The sequence below is a fragment of the Ursus arctos genome, unplaced genomic scaffold (genome assembly GCF_023065955.2).
Source record: "Ursus arctos isolate Adak ecotype North America unplaced genomic scaffold, UrsArc2.0 scaffold_5, whole genome shotgun sequence".
NCBI lineage: Eukaryota > Metazoa > Chordata > Mammalia > Carnivora > Ursidae > Ursus > Ursus arctos.
This window is the reverse complement of record NW_026623067.1, coordinates 52,182,383-52,201,577: the sequence shown is the minus strand read 5'-3', so window position 1 is coordinate 52,201,577 and position 19,195 is coordinate 52,182,383. Positions and strand designations below refer to the sequence as shown.

Sequence of the window (19,195 nt, the reverse complement as noted above, 5' to 3'; positions counted from 1 at the left end):
GCTCTCCCCGCACCACCGCACCTGGCCTACTTCGCTTCTTCACATCGTCTTTGGGGCCTGTGGTGGGCCCGGGTTTGGAAAGCTTGAACTTCCTCTGACCACTAACCCCGTGACTGCGTATTTCCCTTTATTTTTCTCTTCCCTTCATTCCTGTATCTCTTGGTCATACCAGGTCCTCAATCAGCCCATTTCCCAAAGAACAAATTCATTTTTCCTTCCCCACTTTCTCTCCTACCTCTTTTCCAGATATATCGTTCCCCTTTCCTGCATCCTTCCCCTTGTCCTACAGAATTTCCTTGTCTGAACTTGGAGAATGCTTTTATAATGCTGAAGTGTGAGGAAAAGACTGTCCCAGAATGACTGGGATGACCTTTCTTTCGCAAAGATGACACCTAAATAGATACCTGAAATCCTTTCACATTTTTACATCAGATCTCTGGTGGTGCCTGTACCATAGCCTAATACTGAAATTCAGAGCATAATGGGAAGGCGCTCTGAGTCTGAACAGACTTGGTAACTTAAACCATATTTCATCCTCAGAAAACAAAAGATTGAATCTATGAATACAAAAAACGGTTGATAAGGCTTGTTTTATGGAGAGAACATTTGCCGAGTGATTTTGCATTATGGTACATGCTATGGCCTAAAATAATCTGAGCAGTTTCCTCATTATTCAGTGATGGTACAGTACTAAAACAGATGCAGCCATTTGAGCTCGAAATTCAGATAGTAAGGAAACATGACTTCTGGTGAAAGATGCTCATGGGAGTCCCCCAGTTGGGAAGATCCAGCAATCTCCTTCAGAACCCGCTGTTTGCCATGTGGTTACCCCCTGGTGAGAGGTGAACGGTGTCCTCATTCCTGACCGCATGCTGACTGTAGGGAATTCCTCCAGTCTCTCCCCTCACTGTGCACATACAGAAAGCCTCTCCAGTGTCCACAGGTGATCTCCCCACAGCTCTGCTCTGAGAATTATGGGTTATGGGGCTTTCAGCCATCTGCTGTGATCAAGGGAATGGACCCAGTGTGATGGTTCATTTTATGTGTTCATTTGATCAAGCCACAGGATGCCCAGATACTTGGTTAAATATTTCTGTGTGTGTCTGTGAGGGTGTTTCTGGAAGAGATGAGTGTTTGAATTGGTAGACTGAGTAAAGCAGATGGCCCTCCCTAATGTGTGTGGGCCTTGTCCAATCCCCTGAGGGCCCGAATAGAACAAAAAGTTAAGGGAGGTTGAGTTCTCTCTGCCTGGCTATGGAGCTGGGACATCCGTCTCCTCCTGCCCTTAGATTGGGACTTAAACCACTGATTCCCCTGGTTCTCAGGCCTTTGGACTCTGAACGATACCACCTGCTTTCTTGAGTCTCCAGCTTGCAGAGAGCAAACTGTGGGATTGCTCAGCATCCAAAACTAGGTGAGCCAATTCCCCATTTTACACACACACACACACACACACACACACACACACCCTGTGTATCCCTAGTGGTTCTCTTTCTCTGAAGACCTTTAACACACCAGTATCTAGGGTATTTCTCTCTTCCATGGAGGGGACAACTGTACTTAAAATACACATTCCCAAATTACAACCATAGGATTCTGATGATTTATATTTGCCTTGTCTAGCTCATTGAGGGGTGAAAATTCTTTAGTGGGTCCTCATCGGGAAGGTCTTTGTATACTAGCCATTGTTTTTAAGCAGGACCCAGGTAAGGATTATTAGGAAATCAAAATGAATAGATTTTTATGAAAGTTAATGAAGTGCCAGTAAGAACAATACTCTTAAAATTAAGATTTATCCTTGACTAGCTTTCCCATTATTCATTTCTTACTCCACCTGCTGCTTGTTTCAGTAGCATAAGTACGGACAGGCATGGGCTACTGTAATAGAAAACCAAAATAACAAAACCCATTTGAACAAAAATAATGACATAAAACCCAAAATGTTTGAGATACAGAGTTCAAGAGGCATGAAGTGCTTACTATATACCAGCAGCAATTTTAGGAACTCTTTTTCTACCCAGTAAGTTGACATATCAGAAACCTGCATCAGAAATCTGTCCGTGTAGGTGAGGGGGAGTGGCTTATTCTTCTAAGATAAATAGGAATTTCCACAGTTACGAGATGGCAGGAATGATATTGAAAAATGAAAAATCAGAAATGATCTGTTGATGTATCATGAATATCTGAGAAAGGAAAAAAAAAATCGGCGTCCCCCAATTCCTCAGCTCAGTAAGTAGATTGCAAGAATGGAAATAGGAATTCCATGTCAAATGGAAGTTCTTCCAAATGAGACCCACTATGGGAACAAAAAGTCCAAGATTCAGAGCCTGAAGCTCTAACAAGCTGTCATTCTGGCTAAAAACTGGAGCTCTGTTGAGGAGGGCAATGTAGGTAATAACTATGGTGACTTTAAACTCCGTTTGCTTGGCAAATAGGGGCTTTTGTGGGTTCATTGACCAAGGATTGGAGTATTTGAAGAAGTGGTGTTTTGAGATGGGTCTGATGATCTCTTCGCATTCTTGTTCCGATGAGTTCTTCCCAGATTTTTCTTCAGCTTGAATGTCACTTTCTTGGGTGTACCTATCACGTCGGGGGAAGTTTTCTGACCTTTGAGTCCCTGCACACTTGGTAGCATTCTTCACTTCCGTTTCTCTCTTCACCCTTATACTCATTGATGGCTTACATGACCAGTGTCACTGTGGTCATGGGGTGTCCTGCTCCTACTCACATGTCCTTTGCTGGGAAGAAGCACGTTGATTGCTGAAACCAAGAATTCAGCCTACCCAGGCCTGGGTCAAAGTCTGATGGCACATGCTCATTTTTGGCACTTGCACGGGCAAGCAGGAAAGAAGGTACCTAAGGATGGAAGGATCTGAGTAGACCTAACATGGAGAAAGTCTGAAATAGTCGGGGCTCAGAAGTGCTCAGGCTTCCAGAATGCAGAGCCGAGGTCCATTCACACTACTGGCAGCTTCAGAAAGACCATAATTGTGTTATTTTTTTTTCCCCTTCCTGCTTGTTTTCCTCTTCTTACTCTCTGAGTAAACCTTAAAAGCCTTCAAATCAGCTGTGTGCCAGCTGAAGAGGTCCTTGTCCTGAAGTGTGTTGGGGGCGGGGGAGACTTTGAGTGGAAATAGTATTTAGTGGCAGTGAAAGGGAAGGAAAGCAGGTAGGCCAATTTTGGGGCCATTCCAAGAAAGAAAGCTGTCTGGGGAATAGCCTGGTATAGTGTCAAGAATAAAGACTCTGCTACTACAGAGACCAGTGTTCAAACCCCAGCCCCAACAATTAACCAAATAGCTCAACTTTGTCAACCTAAATTTACTACAAAATGAAAATGAGAAAAATATCTAGCATTCTGAGTGCTCTGGAAAGCCTCCAGGTGTGTCTCATCTGGATTCAAGAGAGAGTCCTAAAGCCTCACTGGCTCAGCTTGGGACCACTACAGTTGGAGGCATGAAGGAAAAGTGCAAAGAATCCCAAAGACCCGGGTTGCCTGGGTGGCGCAGACGGTTAAGCATCTAACTCTTGGTTTCGGTTCAGGATCGTGGGATCGAGTCCACATCGGGCTCTGCATTCAGCATGGAGTCTCCTTGAAACTCTCTCTCCCTCTGCCCCTCCCCCCTTCATGTGTGCTCGAGGGCTTTCTCTCTCTCTCTCAAATAAATAAATCTTTAAAAAATCTGAACAACGAAAACAAAGAATCCCAAAGACCACAGTCCTCACGTGATCAAACTACAGGGTAACCCCAGCTCCCACCTACCTACATAGTTGGCTCTATGATTAGATGCCTATAGTCTAATATCTGCTACTTTGAGGTAGATGCATTTCTTAGTCAAAATATCAGACTTGAAAACCTCTCACTGGACTGAGTAAATACCATTTCAGATGAACTCATGAAAGGGGACAGCACATAGTTGGTTCTCACCACATCAGCATTGCTATTTCTTTCTTTTTTTTTTTTTTTAAACATTTTATTTATTTATTTGACAGAGATAGAGACAGCCAGCGAGAGAGGAAACACAAGCAGGGGGAGTGGGAGAGGAGGAAGCAGGCTCATAGCGGAGGAGCCTGATGTGGGGCTCGATCCCATAACGCCGGGATCACGCCCTGAGCCGAAGGCAGATGCTTAACTGCTGTGCCACCCAGGCGCCCCAACATTGCTATTTCTACTTTCCCTTGGTTCAAGACAGAAATATTGATGCGTGGCAGGAAGCCTGCGGCCCCACAAAGAGAAAGGCCATTGCCACTTGTTCTTCAGAGTTTGGTCCAAGTGCCACCACCCCCTTTTTGAAGTCTTGTTTCCTGGCTGCGGCCCCCTGAGCAGGGCTGATCGCTGCCTCCTTTATGCCTGTCCCGTATCACCCGCATATTTCTATCGCGGCGCTGATGACCCCGTTCTGCAGTCAGTGGTCTACATGTGTGTGTCTGCCCAGGTGCTAGGCCCTACGTTCCACAAAGGCGGAGGCTGTGTTGTATTTATCTTTACATTCCCAGAACATAGCACAGTGCCTGGTCCAGAGTAGGTGTTCAGTATTTCACAGATAAATGAGTGAACAAACAAACCAAGAAGAAAATGGGCAGAAAGGAGTGGGTAGATGTCGAGGAATCGCCTCTCATTCTTTCTCCCCACTGTAGCAGCCCTTTCCCCACGTCTCACGTCCAGGCTCCCTACCCATCCCCAGTCTTGCTAAAGATCCCATCCTGGGCCTCAGGAAGTGTCACTTTGGCTTACAGATGGGAAATTTTTGTCCTCACTGGCCAGTTAGTATGGTGAGGGATGTTGTGTGAGTCAGATCATGAAACTTGTGGTCGGGAGATCCACATGACCTGGTCCTGGCCAATGACCTGTTCATAGAAGTTCTGTGTGAGGCTTCTGAGAAAGTCCTTCAGAAAGGGATGTACTTAATTATCTTATGTCCTTGCCTTTTGCTCCCTGCTGGGAACATAGACACAATTTCTAGAGCTGGAGCAGCAGTCTTGGGACCTTGGGACCTCTCACATCTCATACCTGATATCTTTGAATCATGAACGGATGCTTACTATCCCCTACCCTTGAGTTTTTTTGTTTTTTTTTTAAGATTTTATTTATTTATTTGACAGAGAGACAGCCAGCCAGAGAGGGAACACAAGCGGGGGAGTGGGAGAGGAAGAAGGCAGGCTCCCAGCAGAGGAGTCTGATGTGGGGCTCGATCCCATAATGCCAGGATCACGCCCTGAGCCGAAGGCAGACGCCCAACTGCTGTGCCACCCAGGCACCCCCCTACCCTTGAGTTTTTAATGACGTGAGAAAATAAACTCTTCCGTGTTTAAGTCACTGAAATCCAATCTTTGTTACTTGCAGCCGAAGACAATTCCAAACTGATAGTTTTCTTTCTTTCATTTTTTTTTTTTTTTTTTTTTTTTTTTTTTTTTTTTTACTTATACAGGACTAGGTCAGTTTATCTTTGGACCTTTACATTTGCTCTTCCCTCTGGCTGAAGTTCTTTTCTCACAGATCATCACCTGACTGGCACCTTCTCAAGGTCAGATACTAGGTTAGAATGTCACCTTCTGGGGGGGGGGCCCTCTCTGAAAACCCCATCTTAAAATAACTACCCACAGCCATCCATCATTCTTTAATCATATTCTGTTTTCTTCACTGCATTTATCACCCTCTGAATTGCACTCTCTTTTGCCTGTTAGTTTTTTGTCACTGCATTCAGGCTGCTATAAGAAAACACTATGGACTGACTGGGTGGCTTGCAACAACAGAAATGTATTGCTCATCGGTCTGGAAGTTGGGCCAAGACCAAGGCACCACCTGGTCATGTTTGGTGAGGGCTCTCTGCGTGGTTCATAGCTGGTGCTTTCTTGCTGTGTCCTCAGAGTGAGGGATCTTTTTGGAGCCCCTTTTATAAGTGCCCTAATCCCATTCATGGAGGCTTCCCTCTCATGGCTTGAGCGCCACCCGAAGGCCCTCCCTGCCAATACTATAACTTTGGGCATTAGGTTTTCAACATAGGAATTGTGCCGGAACATAAACATTCAGACCCATAGCACTTCTTGGTCATCCTCGCTAAGAATGCAGGAACCTTCTTTATTTTGTTCAGAACTGCTGTATCTCCACCACCTAGAAAAGCACGTGGCATATGGTGGGTGCTCTATAAATAGTTTCCCAGACAGGGAGGAAACTTCCAGAGTTGCAAAAAGAATATATTTCCCCATAGAATACACTGTCCTATGTTGCATAGGTTTATAATTTAGGAAACAATAGGTTAAATGCATTTTAGGACCCAGCTGCTGTAGCTAACATAGTTGATATGAGACGAGTTTCCAGTTCAGTTTTACTTAATGACCTTATTGTAATTTTGATCATGGTTGTCTTGCAGCTTATCCTTATATCCAGAAAGCACTGCCTCTCTGCCTTTTATTCTTAATAGCTCATTAGATTTTAACTCCTTGATGAAATTCTTCCCTTGATTTATTAAAGGAAGTTTTAAAATTGTTCCAAAAAGAGTCTCACTCAATCTCAGGTAGATATTTTTGAATTGATTTCTTGAGTGCCACTGCTTATACTCCTGCAGGCCCTATCCCACTTCACATCCTGTCTGGAGATTATACTCAACCCCTTTCAAAGTACCTTGTCTAACTTCCTGCCTTTCCACGCGGTTCCTGCACCTCTTATCTTTTCCCTAGATCCACTGAAAGCGGTGGAGGCTTGTTAATCCCTTTGGGGCTCTTCCTTCTCTATTGGATTTCTGTGTGAGGGGTATGGTGGGCTATGAGGAGACAACACATAAGACCTTGACATTCAGGAGAGTAAATGATCTCTTTTAATGGCTGAAGGGTTGGGGCGCCTGGGTGGCTCCATTGGTTAAGCGTCTGCCTTCTGCTCAGGTCATGATCCCAGGGTCCTGGGGTTGAGCCCTACATTGGGCTCCCGGCTCAGCTGGGAGCCTGCTTCTCCCTCTCCCTTGCTGTCTCTCTCTCTGTCTCTGTGTCAAATAAATAAATAAATAAATAAATCTTTAAAAACAATGGCTGAAGGGTAGACTTTTATAGAGAGAACCCACAGATGTAGACTAATAGGATGGGAGCATCCGTTATATACTTTTAGGGAACGAGAAGTTGATCAGTCTGAGTAACCGAAGAGTTGACAAGTCAGATGGTAAGAGAAGAGCCCAGGAATACAGGCTGGGTGCTGCGGCCGACAGAGTCCGTTATTGTCCGGTACCCATTCTCTCCCTTTGCTTTCTAGTTAAGGTGTCAGTCAGAGAAGACTACCCTTCCCAGTCTCCTCTCTAGTTAGGTGTGACCACGTGATGCAGTTCTGGAAGAAGTTTGGTTTGGGTTTACTTAAAAAGGGCCGACCCAGCTGGGAAGTGTGGCCTTTTCCCCCTTCATCCTTTCCCCTAGTCTGGAATTTGGACTGCTGGCTGGAGCTCCCGTCATAATCTTGCATCATCAAGTCAGGTTGAGGGTGGAAAGGATATGCTAAGAATGGGCAACAGAGCAACGATGTCAGGGAGCCACTGCGCCAGTGCTGAATTCTCATTCTGGGGCTCCTCTTCTTGAGGGAAGAAACACTGGTGTCATTAAGCAACTGCTTCTTTGAATTTTTTGTTAAATGTAGCCCCGTATAAGCCACTTTGATACAGATGCCCACTTGGGAAGCTTTAAAAAAAAATCTCAATGCCCAGGCTGCATCCCAGATAGTTTAAATCAAAAACTCTAGGGATGGACTTCATGCATCAGCAATTTTTTTAAAGCTTCCCAGGTGATTCTGGTGTGTTGCCCAAGTCGAGAATCACTGCTTTAGGCCGACAGGCCTCATATTGAGCGTGTTCAAGAATCCCCTGGAGGGATGGGGTGGTACTTGTTAAACACTGGAATTTCCACCCCTCACTCTCCAGAGATTTTGCATTTTTCGATGTGAGGGCACATCACGTGATTCTGAGACAGCCAATCCAGGGAGCACCATGTCTGAAGAAACACTGCTTTAGGTAATGGGCAATGGCTTGAAGTTTAAAGGCCAAGAAGTGGCAAGATCAGAGGAAAATTACAGGAGGATTAGTTCTAGAACTAGTGAATAAATTGAAAAGAAGAGGTGAGAGACTGACGGTGCGGAGACCAACTGGGAGATAGTGCAGTGCTTGATGGCCTGGGGGGACCATCTGTGAGCAAGGCAGTGACCTCAGACATGGGGAGGAAAGGAGAAAGAGTGCACACTGAAGAAGATAAGACCTCGTAGAGTTTGCTGACTGACAGAGTCGGGGTGAGGGGATTTATTGTTTACTGACTGACTTATTCTTAGTGACTAGAGTATACACTAGGGGTTCGATTTCTGGGTTCGTCCATTTTTCCCCTTTTGCGCCGCTCAGTGAAATCGGTGTAGAGGATTAGTTTCCTTACAGCTGCAAATGTTAAGTTGGTTTTTGTTAACCTGACGGGGGAAGCTTTCTTTGCTAAATCAGCTCTTCCGTTTAAAGGCTCAGACACTTTATGCTAACAAGAGTCTATTTCACAAATTTTAGTATTTGTTTATATATAAATACATATATAGAGACAAGCAATATACATATGTGCATATATGTCTATAGACAAGCAGTTAAATGTTCTTCCTGTGGCTTTTTAAAAGTCCTGTCTTGTAGAGCAGAAGAAATAAATGAATATAGTTACTGCTCTCGAGCTGTGCTTTATGTGGATATCCTTTTAGAAGAGACGCGATTAAACTTTCAAGCGCTGAAAATTTAAAGAACGCCTTTTAAAGGTGATCCTAGTGGAAAATCATTAGTTCACTATTCAATACCCACTGAGCAGACAGATGTTACGGGGTGATATTTTATCAAATAATTTTAAACATAATTTGAGTTATCTTAAAATGCACCCTGCCCGCTGATCCCCTGTAATAACGAACACCTATGCCTCAGAAATTGCTTAGTTGTGTTTTTTTAAATTTTTTTAACGAATTTATTTATTTATTTGAGAGAGAGAGAATGAAGGAGGGAAGGGCAGAGGGAGAAGCAGACACCCCACTGAGCAGGGAGCCTGACGTGGGGCTCGATCCCAGCACCCTGAGATCATGAGCTGAGCCAAAGGCAGACGCTTAACCAACTGAGCCACCCAGGTGCACCTTAGATGTGCTTTTTAAGTCGTCTTTTTTTTTTTCTCTTTTTAAGTCTTCTGTTGTTTGAAAACAACATACTGGTTTTCCTGTTACAAATCAGAAAGAAATAATGGTCCAAAGCAATAGACAAGTCATAACATGTGAGCTAACCCACCTGAGCAGTTCTTACTGAAGTCTCTGTCAGAATAGGTTTTACAGGACCAAATAAAGGTGGTGAACGCACAAAACGGACGTGTCCTCACTGACTTGCCACTCGGGGTGCAAGCTTGAACGAAACATAGCCTCGCTCTCTTGTACTTCACCATCTAAATAATAAAATGCCAATAAATTTTCCTAAAGTTCATTTTAGTTTAATTTTCTCTCTGACTGGAGCATTTGTTAAGAAGGCTCTAGCAGGGTGAAGGTCAGATCTATTCAAAGCATAAAAAGCTAAATTCAACAGGCAACGGGAAAGCCCTTGTCTAGATCGCATATCACCTGTCATTTTGTGGCTAATAATAGCATTGTTCTTTAATTTGGTCTGAGTCAGTACTGTGTTGGTTGCTTATGGTTCTTAAGCAATAGTATTAGTACCCCTGAGGGACCACCAGCACCTACCCAGTTCTAGCCATGTGGATGAGAGAAGTGAGCACCGCGTACGGGACTGTCACATGGCTCTCCTATTCTCCCCCCCCCCCCCAAATATTCTCTCCTGCAGCTGGATTTTTGTTCCACCTTTATGTTCCATGTTTACACACTAGTAGTTAAATTGATTAGAGCCAAGCGCTGACCACGTTGGGGATTCAGTACCTTTGTGATCACATTCATTTCATACAGAAAGCCATCTAGTCCTTGGTCACAAACCCCACCCCTTATATGAGCTAAAATAAAGTCCTGCAAATGATAAAGCACGGGGCACTGGGCAGTCCCAGTCTCTGTGTGGAAGTGTTGACAGAATGTACAAAGTGCTGGGCTGAGCTCTACCCCCATTCCCACTGGGCCCAAACAACCCACAGCGTTCATTCTCCTACAGATGGGTCAAGGGAGTTTGTTCTGGGTTGACTTATGTCTCCTCAGCCCCAAATTCATATGCTGAAGTCCCAAGTCTCAGTCCCTCAGAATGAGATCTTAGTTGGAAATACGTTGTTGCAGATATAATTAGTTCTGTTAGCATGAGGTCGTACTGGACTAGGTTAGGCCCCCTCATCCAGTATGACTGGTTTCCTTATAAAGAGACAAAAATCTGGACCCCCACACATACACAGGGAGAAGGATGTATGAAGATGAAGTCAGAGATGCTTCAACAAGTCAAGGAACAACCAGGATTGTCAGCAAACCACCAGAAGCTAGAAGAGAGAAACAGACTCTTCCTCCTAACCCTCAGAAGGAACCAACCCTCCCCACACCTTGATCTTGGGATATGTAGCGTCCTTCTGTGAGACAAGAACTTTGTGATGTTTAAGCCACCCACTGTGGGGTACTTTGTTACGGTAGCCCCAGCGCACTGATACAGAATTGTTCTCCCGTCCTTCCCTTTGATGGATAGCATGTATAACTCCCCTTTCATTATTTGACCAGTGAGAGCTAACAGTTTTAAAGCAAAAACACCTGTAATAGAAAGGAAACATACAGGACAGAGTGGGTGACGTGGCAGGCCTGCCAACCGGGCCTCTTGTACTAATGAGGCCTCCTCCGTCATGTGGATTAAGAAAGCTGTGAGGGCTGCCTCCAGGCTCACCAAGCACTTCCATACTCTCCCACCCCACGTCCTGGCTGCTGTCTCAGCTCCAGTGTGGAAAGGAAGCATTACTGAGTGAGCTGCGAATCTGAATTCTCCCTCTCCCTGCTCTCCTGACTTCCTGGCAAACAGAACAAGGAACAAATAAGAACCAGCTAAAAGTGGGACTGGAAAAAATGGGGCAGAAAAGTCAAATAGGAGTCAAAACTAAAACAGACCAAAAAGAAAAAAAAAAGAAAAAACAGGAGGAGAGATGGAAGCAGAAAGAAGAGTGAACGAGGCATGGTTGGTCAGGAAACTAATTGCTAGAGGGAAAAATCTGAAATCTCTGGGTATGAATCTCTATGATATACATTATATTGTTTCCAGAACCCATTAGGAAATTAAGATTCTTCTTGTGATCATAGTGTGTTCACATCTCAACAAATTATCTCTGGAATTCCGTCATCAAACTTCATGCATGATGCTTCTCTTTATTTTATTTTTTATAGATTAGTTCTGTAAATGAAGTCTGTGTGGTTCCCCCTGAATTAACGTAGAACACTGGAACTACAGAGCCAAAGACTCAGGTCATTCCGTTCAGCCCTTTCACTGAGGTGTACAGAGAATTTAACGGACTTTTCCAGTGTCACACAGCCGGTACCAACGCAAGGCCCAAAAACTTTATAAATAGAACGTAATTTATGAGGAATGGAGTTTGACTTATACAAAGAAAATCTTTCTAAACTACTTTTGAACCCTCACATATCCATATTTTTAAGGTATTAATGAAGAAGCCTTGGGGCGCCTGGGTGGCTCAGTCAGTTGGGCATCTGACTCTTGGTTTTGGCTCAGGTCATGATCTTAGGGTTGTGGGATCGAGCCCCATGTCGGGCTCTGCGCTGGGCGTGGAGCCCACTTGAGATTCTCTTTCCCCCTGCCCCTCTCCCCCACTCATGCCTCCAAAAAAAAAAAAAAAAAAAAAGAAGGAAAGAAAAGCCTTTTGATAGCCATCTGGGAAGCCTCAACCTAGAAAATTCCTCCAAACATAATATAAGGAACTAAGATAAACAAAAATTTATTTCAACCAAAGTATGTATTTGAAAAATATTTGATGGATAAATTTATTTTTCATATAAGTGTATCATGATGTCCTGAATTTTGCATGTCTTATGAATAACTATTACGAACGCTAATCTGAATTTCTAATAGTGGAACTGTGTGCTAGTCAGTCTTCTGGGTGCTTCATGTATGTTCAGTTACTCTGTCCTTACAATACCGTATGATTCAGTCTCATTAGCTGTTAACCCCATTTTTCTGATGAGAAGACTGAGGCAGGGAGGGAGAATATCTGCCTTTATCCAAGGTTACGCTATTCGCAGAAAGGCAGGGCTGAGATTTGAACCAGGCAAAGTCTGTGTACTTGGACCAGAGTGCCTGTCTGACCTTTAGCACGCTGCGAAGCAGTATGCCTATCAGTGCACATGGATTCCTAGCAAGTGGTAAAGCCAGGATTTTATCCCAGTCTAATCTGATTTAGAGTCCGAGCTCTTGCTCATCACTGGATACTGCCTCTCACATTTTCATGCTTAAACCTCATGTTCGCTTTGTCAGCAGCCACCGCCAGAAGGTAGTGGTGTGAAGGCGATGCAGGGCAGCCCAGGCACCATAGCAGCCGTGGAGGAAGAGGAATCCCAACCCCCTGCCCACCAGCCACAGCATCACCTCCCGGCGTCTGCGGGAGGATACCGGCTCCTCTGGGTGGTTCTTGGCCTGTGCGCGCTGGGCTCTTTTCTCTTCATTCTCAGGACATGCTGTGTTTGATCGAACTGGCGCCAGACCAGGGAGCGATTGGCATGGGTTCCAGTCTTAGAGCAGCCTCGGACTGGCAGAGTATCCTCTCGAGGCTGGGAGTCATGTACTTGGCCCCACAGATCGTCTCAACTACCCCGTGGGGAGCATGACCACTAGCTTACAGAGGAGGGAACTGAGACTCAGTGAAGTAGTTCCATCAAGGTCACAGAAGATGGTTCCCCGCCCAGGTCTGCCTCAATGCTAAGCGTTCACATACACTTGCCCAAGTTGTCTCTAAAGTCGCTTGAAATCCTCTATATCTCCTCAAATACACAAAACAAGGAAACTGTGCTCTATCAGTAGACTCTGGGCCCTGAAGCCCTAGGGATTCTTCAAAGGTATCTCAGGAGTTATTTTGGGAAGGAAGTCCAAGGTCACGGCTCCTGGTAGCCACCTACCCCTGATGTGTACACACACACACACACACACACACAGACACACTAAGCAGGGCACAGCAATGCCACTTTCCACCTGCTTTTTAAGTCTGACTTTCCACATTTAGATGGAAGGAAGATTCTGCTGCTAAAACAAGTTTGGGGACCATTCTAGCAAGTGATCCCTGAGGCCCCTCTTAGCTTTAATACCAACGTGAGGTTCAGGGACAGTAACCGTGGTCACTCAAACCAGGCAGGAGAGAGGGGGGATTCACCTGGCTGGCTCTGTTCAGAAGACAACAGTTGCCTTCGAAAGAAAAGGTTGTGCTGCAACTTTGGCTGATCCAGGCACAGTTCGAGAAGGTGTCATGATGACATCTGTGATGACGGCCATCTTACCCAGGGCCAGCCAGTGAGAAACACAGTCTGAGTTTTTTTCTCTTGTGGTCACCGTTCCTTGAGGGCGTCATTTAGGGATGAAGAGGGTCTAAGCATCTGTGGCTTAATCCCAGCTCATTGGCTTTTCTCCTCTTTTTTATTTATCTTGCTTCATTCTCTTTTGACCCTGTCTACCTTCAACCCAGTCTCTCTCCTCTGGCCCCAAGGCCAGGTGATAAACAGGAGAGGAATGGTCTGTGCTGGTTAAGAAATAAGTCATTTCATTGATTGCTTCAAGTCTTGCCTTTGCCCCACCTATGTTCCTACTCAGAGCAAAGCACTGGAGTTTCGGTGATAGCTGTCAGGCCGGCATCCTGATGGATGCACGGAGAGCCAAGTGTTCTGTTTCCCCATCCCTAGAGCTCCTACCCATTTCACTAAAAGCTGTGTATGTGGGAAAGAGTAAGGCCAAGTGTTATTCGTGGTGATAGTGATTATACCTTTCTACAGGGCACTTCTTGAGTTATATTTTACACATCATAACTTCGTTTTGAACGTGCAGTTCAATGATTTTTAGTAATTATATAGTTAAACAGTCACTTTTGGAACACTCCCATCCCCCCAAAAAGTGACCTCAAGCTCATTTGCAGTGACTCCCTGTTCCCACTCCCAGATCGAGGCAACCACTAATCGACTTTCTGATGTGCATAGATGTGCTTTTTCTGAGCATTTCATGTAAAAGGAATCGTAGACTGTGTGGCATTTTGTGACTGGTGTCTTTGATTTAGCATACTCTCCTTGTGATTCATCCATATGTTAGTGTGTTTTCAGATTTCATTCCTTTTTTACATAATACTTTTTAAAATGGCAGCATTATGTAGAGGGAAGATCATGGATTTCAGAAGCATGCAACGTGGGGCCAAATCAAAGTCATACCACTTTTTAGTTGTGTAACTTTGGGCAAGTTCCTTAACCTTTTTGAGCCCCATTTGTAAAAATAAGGATAACAATCTCTCCCTCGGAGGATTATTCTATGAGTTAACTAGATCGTGCTGGCAAATGATGGGTGCTCAAGAAACCCAGTCTTTGTGCCTACATTCCCCGGGAGCCTTTGTTTTTCTTAACCCTGCTTCAGATTTTAGGGTGAATGCTACAGTCTCCCCACCAGCTTTCCCACCATCTTGACATGAAAGCCAATATATAACTAGCAATGTCAGGGACTAAATTCCACCAAGGAGAATCACATCTTTTCCTAATGAAACCCACATGGTAGGAAGCTAAAGGGATTTCCTTCAGTTATAATACCGTCATTTTTTTTTTTTTTTTTTTTTTAAGAAAGAAGGTTAAATTGTATTCATTATTTCAGGGAGGAAATGTTTCAGATTCTGTCCTAGAACATTGTACAGAGTTGGCCTTACCTTATCAAGGCTCTAAGAATATAGTTTCCCGCTAAGTCTTACAGAACTGCTCCCAACAAAATCAACTCTCAGATAACATAAAAGTAAGTAGCAAAGGGTTACCAACCCCTGAGTATATAAAATCCATCTCAAATCCTCAAAACTCAACTTTGAGCCAGTAGTTTCAGACTCCTTCTTTCCTGAAACTTTGGAAGAACCTGAATTTCATGGGTGTCACAGACTAAACTGAACTCCTTGTTTCCTTCTCCAGTCTATCTTCTGTGATTATCACCTGTCATCAATTTGAATTTCACCTTAGAGGGGTCCTGAATATAACCCCATCATAGAGTCTTGGACACAAAGTTGACAAAAATGCTACTTTTTAGCTCTGGGCATAACATTTCCTGTTGTATATCTGTTTTCCCTTCTGAATCATTGTTTTTCTACAGTTTTTATTCTACCACCTTTCCCCTATGTGTTTCTGATTGTTTTACCTCCCTTCTTCTCTGGGATTTATCACAACTGCATTTCTTTCCCAAGTTCCTTGAACACTGAATCCCTTTGCACCTCCTAGATGGAATCCCACATTCACTTCCTGTTAGGCACAGTGTAACAATTAAAACAAAAAAGGCTGAGGCTTCTAAATATTTCTACCAAAAGCAATAGGTTTGTAATAAACTCTGTCTCACTTCAAGGACATTAGATAGTATGTCTTTACTCTTGATATAAAATGCCACTTGTTAAGTGTAGTTATTGAGAAAGGCAACATAGGGCTTTCTAATCTATATATACCAATAGTCACTATACATATCATTGGCCTTATACATATTATTGGCATTAAAGATAGCAAAGAGTGATTCTTTCAAATGAAGAAATTAGACATAATTTCTACCCATGATCAATCTGCAAGATAATCAGGTTAGTCTGATAGACTTGAACTTCGATTGTGATACAGACATACACAGAAAACAGACAAAAGGCTATATCCAAATGGAATCAAACACTTAGTGTATTTCTTTAAGGATTCCTGTGTTTCCTTCCTCTATGTTCTTATTTGAGTATAGTAACTTGACAAAATTCATGACTAACTTCTTTCCTGAGATTGAGACATCAGGAAGTAGAAGATGGGGTCTCAGAAGAGAAGTTTTCGCTCACTGTATTAGCACCTAAAGTAGGACTGGGGATTCATAAGCGTGATAACAAGAAATAAAAATAATGGGGAGGGGCACGTGAACAGCTTAGGTTTAGATGGATTTGTGAATTTCCCCAGTCTTCACGGAAATTTTCTTCTGTTAAAACTTTCCTTTCATCCACTACAGTAAGGAGAGTAATTTATATCCAAGACTTTATTTTAGGGATTTTATTTTAAATGGTATCACAGGAATTTATCTCATGGTATAAATAGTTTAGTAAATCTAGGATTTAGCAAAGATTTTCTCTCTACTGAACTGGACTTTTATGCAGTAGATGTTAGCAGCAGATGACAAATAATCTTGAGGTGTGATGACTTCACTTCATTTTGACAGCCACACATTCTGGAAAAAATCGGAAACCCCGAGTCCCAATATGTGGGCAGCATATTGCAAGTTAATTAAAAAAAAAAATCACTTAATGACCCAAAGCTTGAATATATGTATATTCAAGAATCACACAACCTTCAGATTGTAATTTGCATCTAGTTAGTTTGTCTATAGCTCTCAAAAGAATCCTGATCTCAGGGTGATCAGTTAAAACCCCAGATTTGCAGAGATCACTTCTGAGGTCTTGACCACTTTAAATAACTGTCCGCATCCATGCATCACGTATATGAATGATCAAATAATGCCAAGAGTCTCCTACCCCGAGATGGCAGCAAGTTTTTGGTGTGCCTGACGAGCCATTTCACAGCCTTTGGTTCTTGTCTTGTGCATTTCCGCCCGGAGTGAGGGGCAGCTGATGGAGACGTCCCCGATAGAAATGACCAACTCTCGGTACAGGGCCACTTGCGTGTTGAACTCTTGGACAAGCTGGAAAAGAATTGAATTTCTTTCACGAACGTTTCCTATTTGGGTGTATACGAACATGGGTTTTCAGTGACCCCTCAGACAACTCCACAAGTCTCCAGCTAAGGAGCCTACAGATTGCTTAAAGATCAAGGCACAAAGATGGTAAGTTTCTCTTTGTCCAAGGCAAGTGTTTTTTTCATCGGGGAGTCCTGTCCTGGAAGCTCTATTTCCATACCTGCTCCCCCCGCCCGCTCCACCCCCCTCCCTCAGACTCAGTTTCTGAAGAGCAAGAGCATATGCCACTCCCAGGTCACTAGAGCTTGATGTTGGGAACTCTCACATATATTGCTCCCCTTTACTATAGCTAAGATAAGGTTTTTAAGTTGCGTGGGGGAGAAAGGCCAAAGATAGGTTGCGATAGGGAAACCGTTCACCTGCTGTCAGACCACTGAACCAGAGACTCTGGCTCAGGAGCCTGATGGGAAGACCGGCCACAGCCTCTGCGCTGGAACCTTCGTCCCCTCTGCAGCGCCCCGTGTGCTCTGTTTGGGTTTATTTGCTGCTGTCTCCCCACAAAGCAGCACCCCCACCTTCCCATCCCCTCCCTCCCTGGTGAGCAAGCCACTTCACCGTGTCTTTCGCATCCACAGTTCTCTAAGGGGGTAGAGGCATGACTTACAGCTGCCGACCCTAAGACCCTTGCCGTGGCACTTCTTTGCGGGGACATTACGACCCGGGTGTCACCCCGAATCTGGGGACTGCAGATTTAAAAATAGTGCATGTGCACGTGATCGGCATGGAGGAGCTGAGGGTGGGGGAGTGGCTGGCAGTCAAGCAAACGATTAACATACAAGACTCCCCCACCTCCTCTCCAAAAAAAAAAAAAAAAAAATGCAGTTTTCACCTACCATCTTGCAGTCGTCCAGGGCTCGTTGGGTTTTGTGGGCGCTCTCGGAGTTGCTGCCCCTGCGCTCCCAATCCCCGCTCTGCAGCGGGGGCTTGCTGATCTGGAAGATCGAGGAGCGGGTGGACCGGCTGGGGCGCTTTTTGCGCCCATTCGGTGCAGAACTCATGCATACACATCCACCAAGCCGAAGCCGCTGGTGCAGTGCGCCCCGGCGCGGGCGGCCCGGTCGTTGCCCTGCGCGCCGCCAAGCAGCCGGAGCCGGGAATCGAGGCGCGGCGCTCACAGGGTTGGGGCTGGCTGCGCGGGTGGGTAACCTTCAGCTTGAAGGAGAGCCGGGGAAGCGCTGGCTGTGTCGTGCAGCATCGCTTCCACTGAGCAGCGAGGAAGGGGCTCGGTCAAGTTCTGCTCAGCAGCATTGCCGGCCCTGTCCCGGGAGCTGGGCGCTGGCGCGGGCTCGCACTACCTTCCGCTCGGCATGGGTTGCAACGCTGGGCGAGAAGGAACGCGCCGCCAGGCGGTTCTGAGTTTCCATTCAGATGGGGGAGCAGCTTTCAAAGCCTGCGCTGTAAGGTGGGGGTGGGGGGGTATGAGTGTCGCTCTTGCTTCAGTGTCTTCCCGCAGCGGCGCTCCGTCGTCTTTCCCCTCCCTCCCCCGTCGCCAGGCCTAGAAGGGCTGGCAGTCCCCGAAGCAGGCAATCGGCTCTAATAGGCTGCCTTGATCCCCCGTCTCTACGGGCTCATCTGTTTGAGGATCCCAAATGAATCCGTGGCGGGACTGGCAGACGCAGGGAATCGGTCCGCCTGACGTTGTGCGCTGCCCCGCACATTGATAGGACGGGAATACTAATGTGATCCGTCCAGAGAACCCCCCCCCCTTCTCCCTCCACAGTTTATGCACTTACCCAATCAAATCCCCGGGAACGTCAGTTGCAATATTACTTCATCTGCGCTATTCTTAGAAACGAAAAGTGTCATCAGAGTGGAGCACATTGCCACATGCTGGGACCCAAACATGGATTTCAAATCAACCTGTGTGCATTGAAGGCCTTTACCATCTGAGACCATCTGGGGGCCACAGACAACCAAATCCCAAACCTAGGAGCAAGCCAGGTTTTTGATTCAAAAGGAAAATCTCTTGATGACCTGAAAGGAAAGCTTTGTTTGCCTGTGTTGGTGTAGTTGTGTTTTGGTTTTGGGTTTTTTGTCTTTGTTGGGCATGCAGGGAGGGGGCTAGCAGTGGGTAGGGCAGAACGCACAGATGGCTTCAGTCAGATTGGTCCTCCTCCCATTTTCACCAGTAAAGTTCTTGGTCTTGTGTTCCAGAGTGTCCAGACCCGCCCTGACTGTTTCCCCTTAGAGACCCAACAAGTAAGAGTCACCAGGCCTCCCTTGGACATTCAGAATGCCCAGTTCTCCTTCATGGGACATCGGTGGGTGGTCCAGGAAAGTGGAGGGGATGCCTGCGTGAAGGAGGGTGGGAGTGAGTTGCTGGGCCA

At 45.2% G+C, this 19,195-nt stretch overlaps 1 protein-coding gene across 2 annotated transcripts in view; it reads right to left on the bottom strand.

The window, feature by feature from the left end:
• Positions 1-18,584, bottom strand: part of RGS7BP (regulator of G protein signaling 7 binding protein) — a 103,033-nt gene extending 84,449 nt beyond the window's left edge. Inside the window, exons 1-2 of one of the 2 annotated variants that reach the window (XM_026498897.4) lie at positions 17,702-18,584; positions 16,648-16,814 (exon numbers count right to left, since the gene is read on the bottom strand). In XM_026498897.4, coding sequence (XP_026354682.2) covers positions 16,648-16,814; positions 17,702-17,866 — 332 coding nt within the window. In that variant the 5' untranslated portion in view covers positions 17,867-18,584. The remainder of the gene's footprint in view (positions 1-16,647; positions 16,815-17,701) is intronic. The other variant, XM_057307280.1, reaches the window with a different exon arrangement.
• Positions 18,585-19,195: the final 611 nt, after the last annotated feature.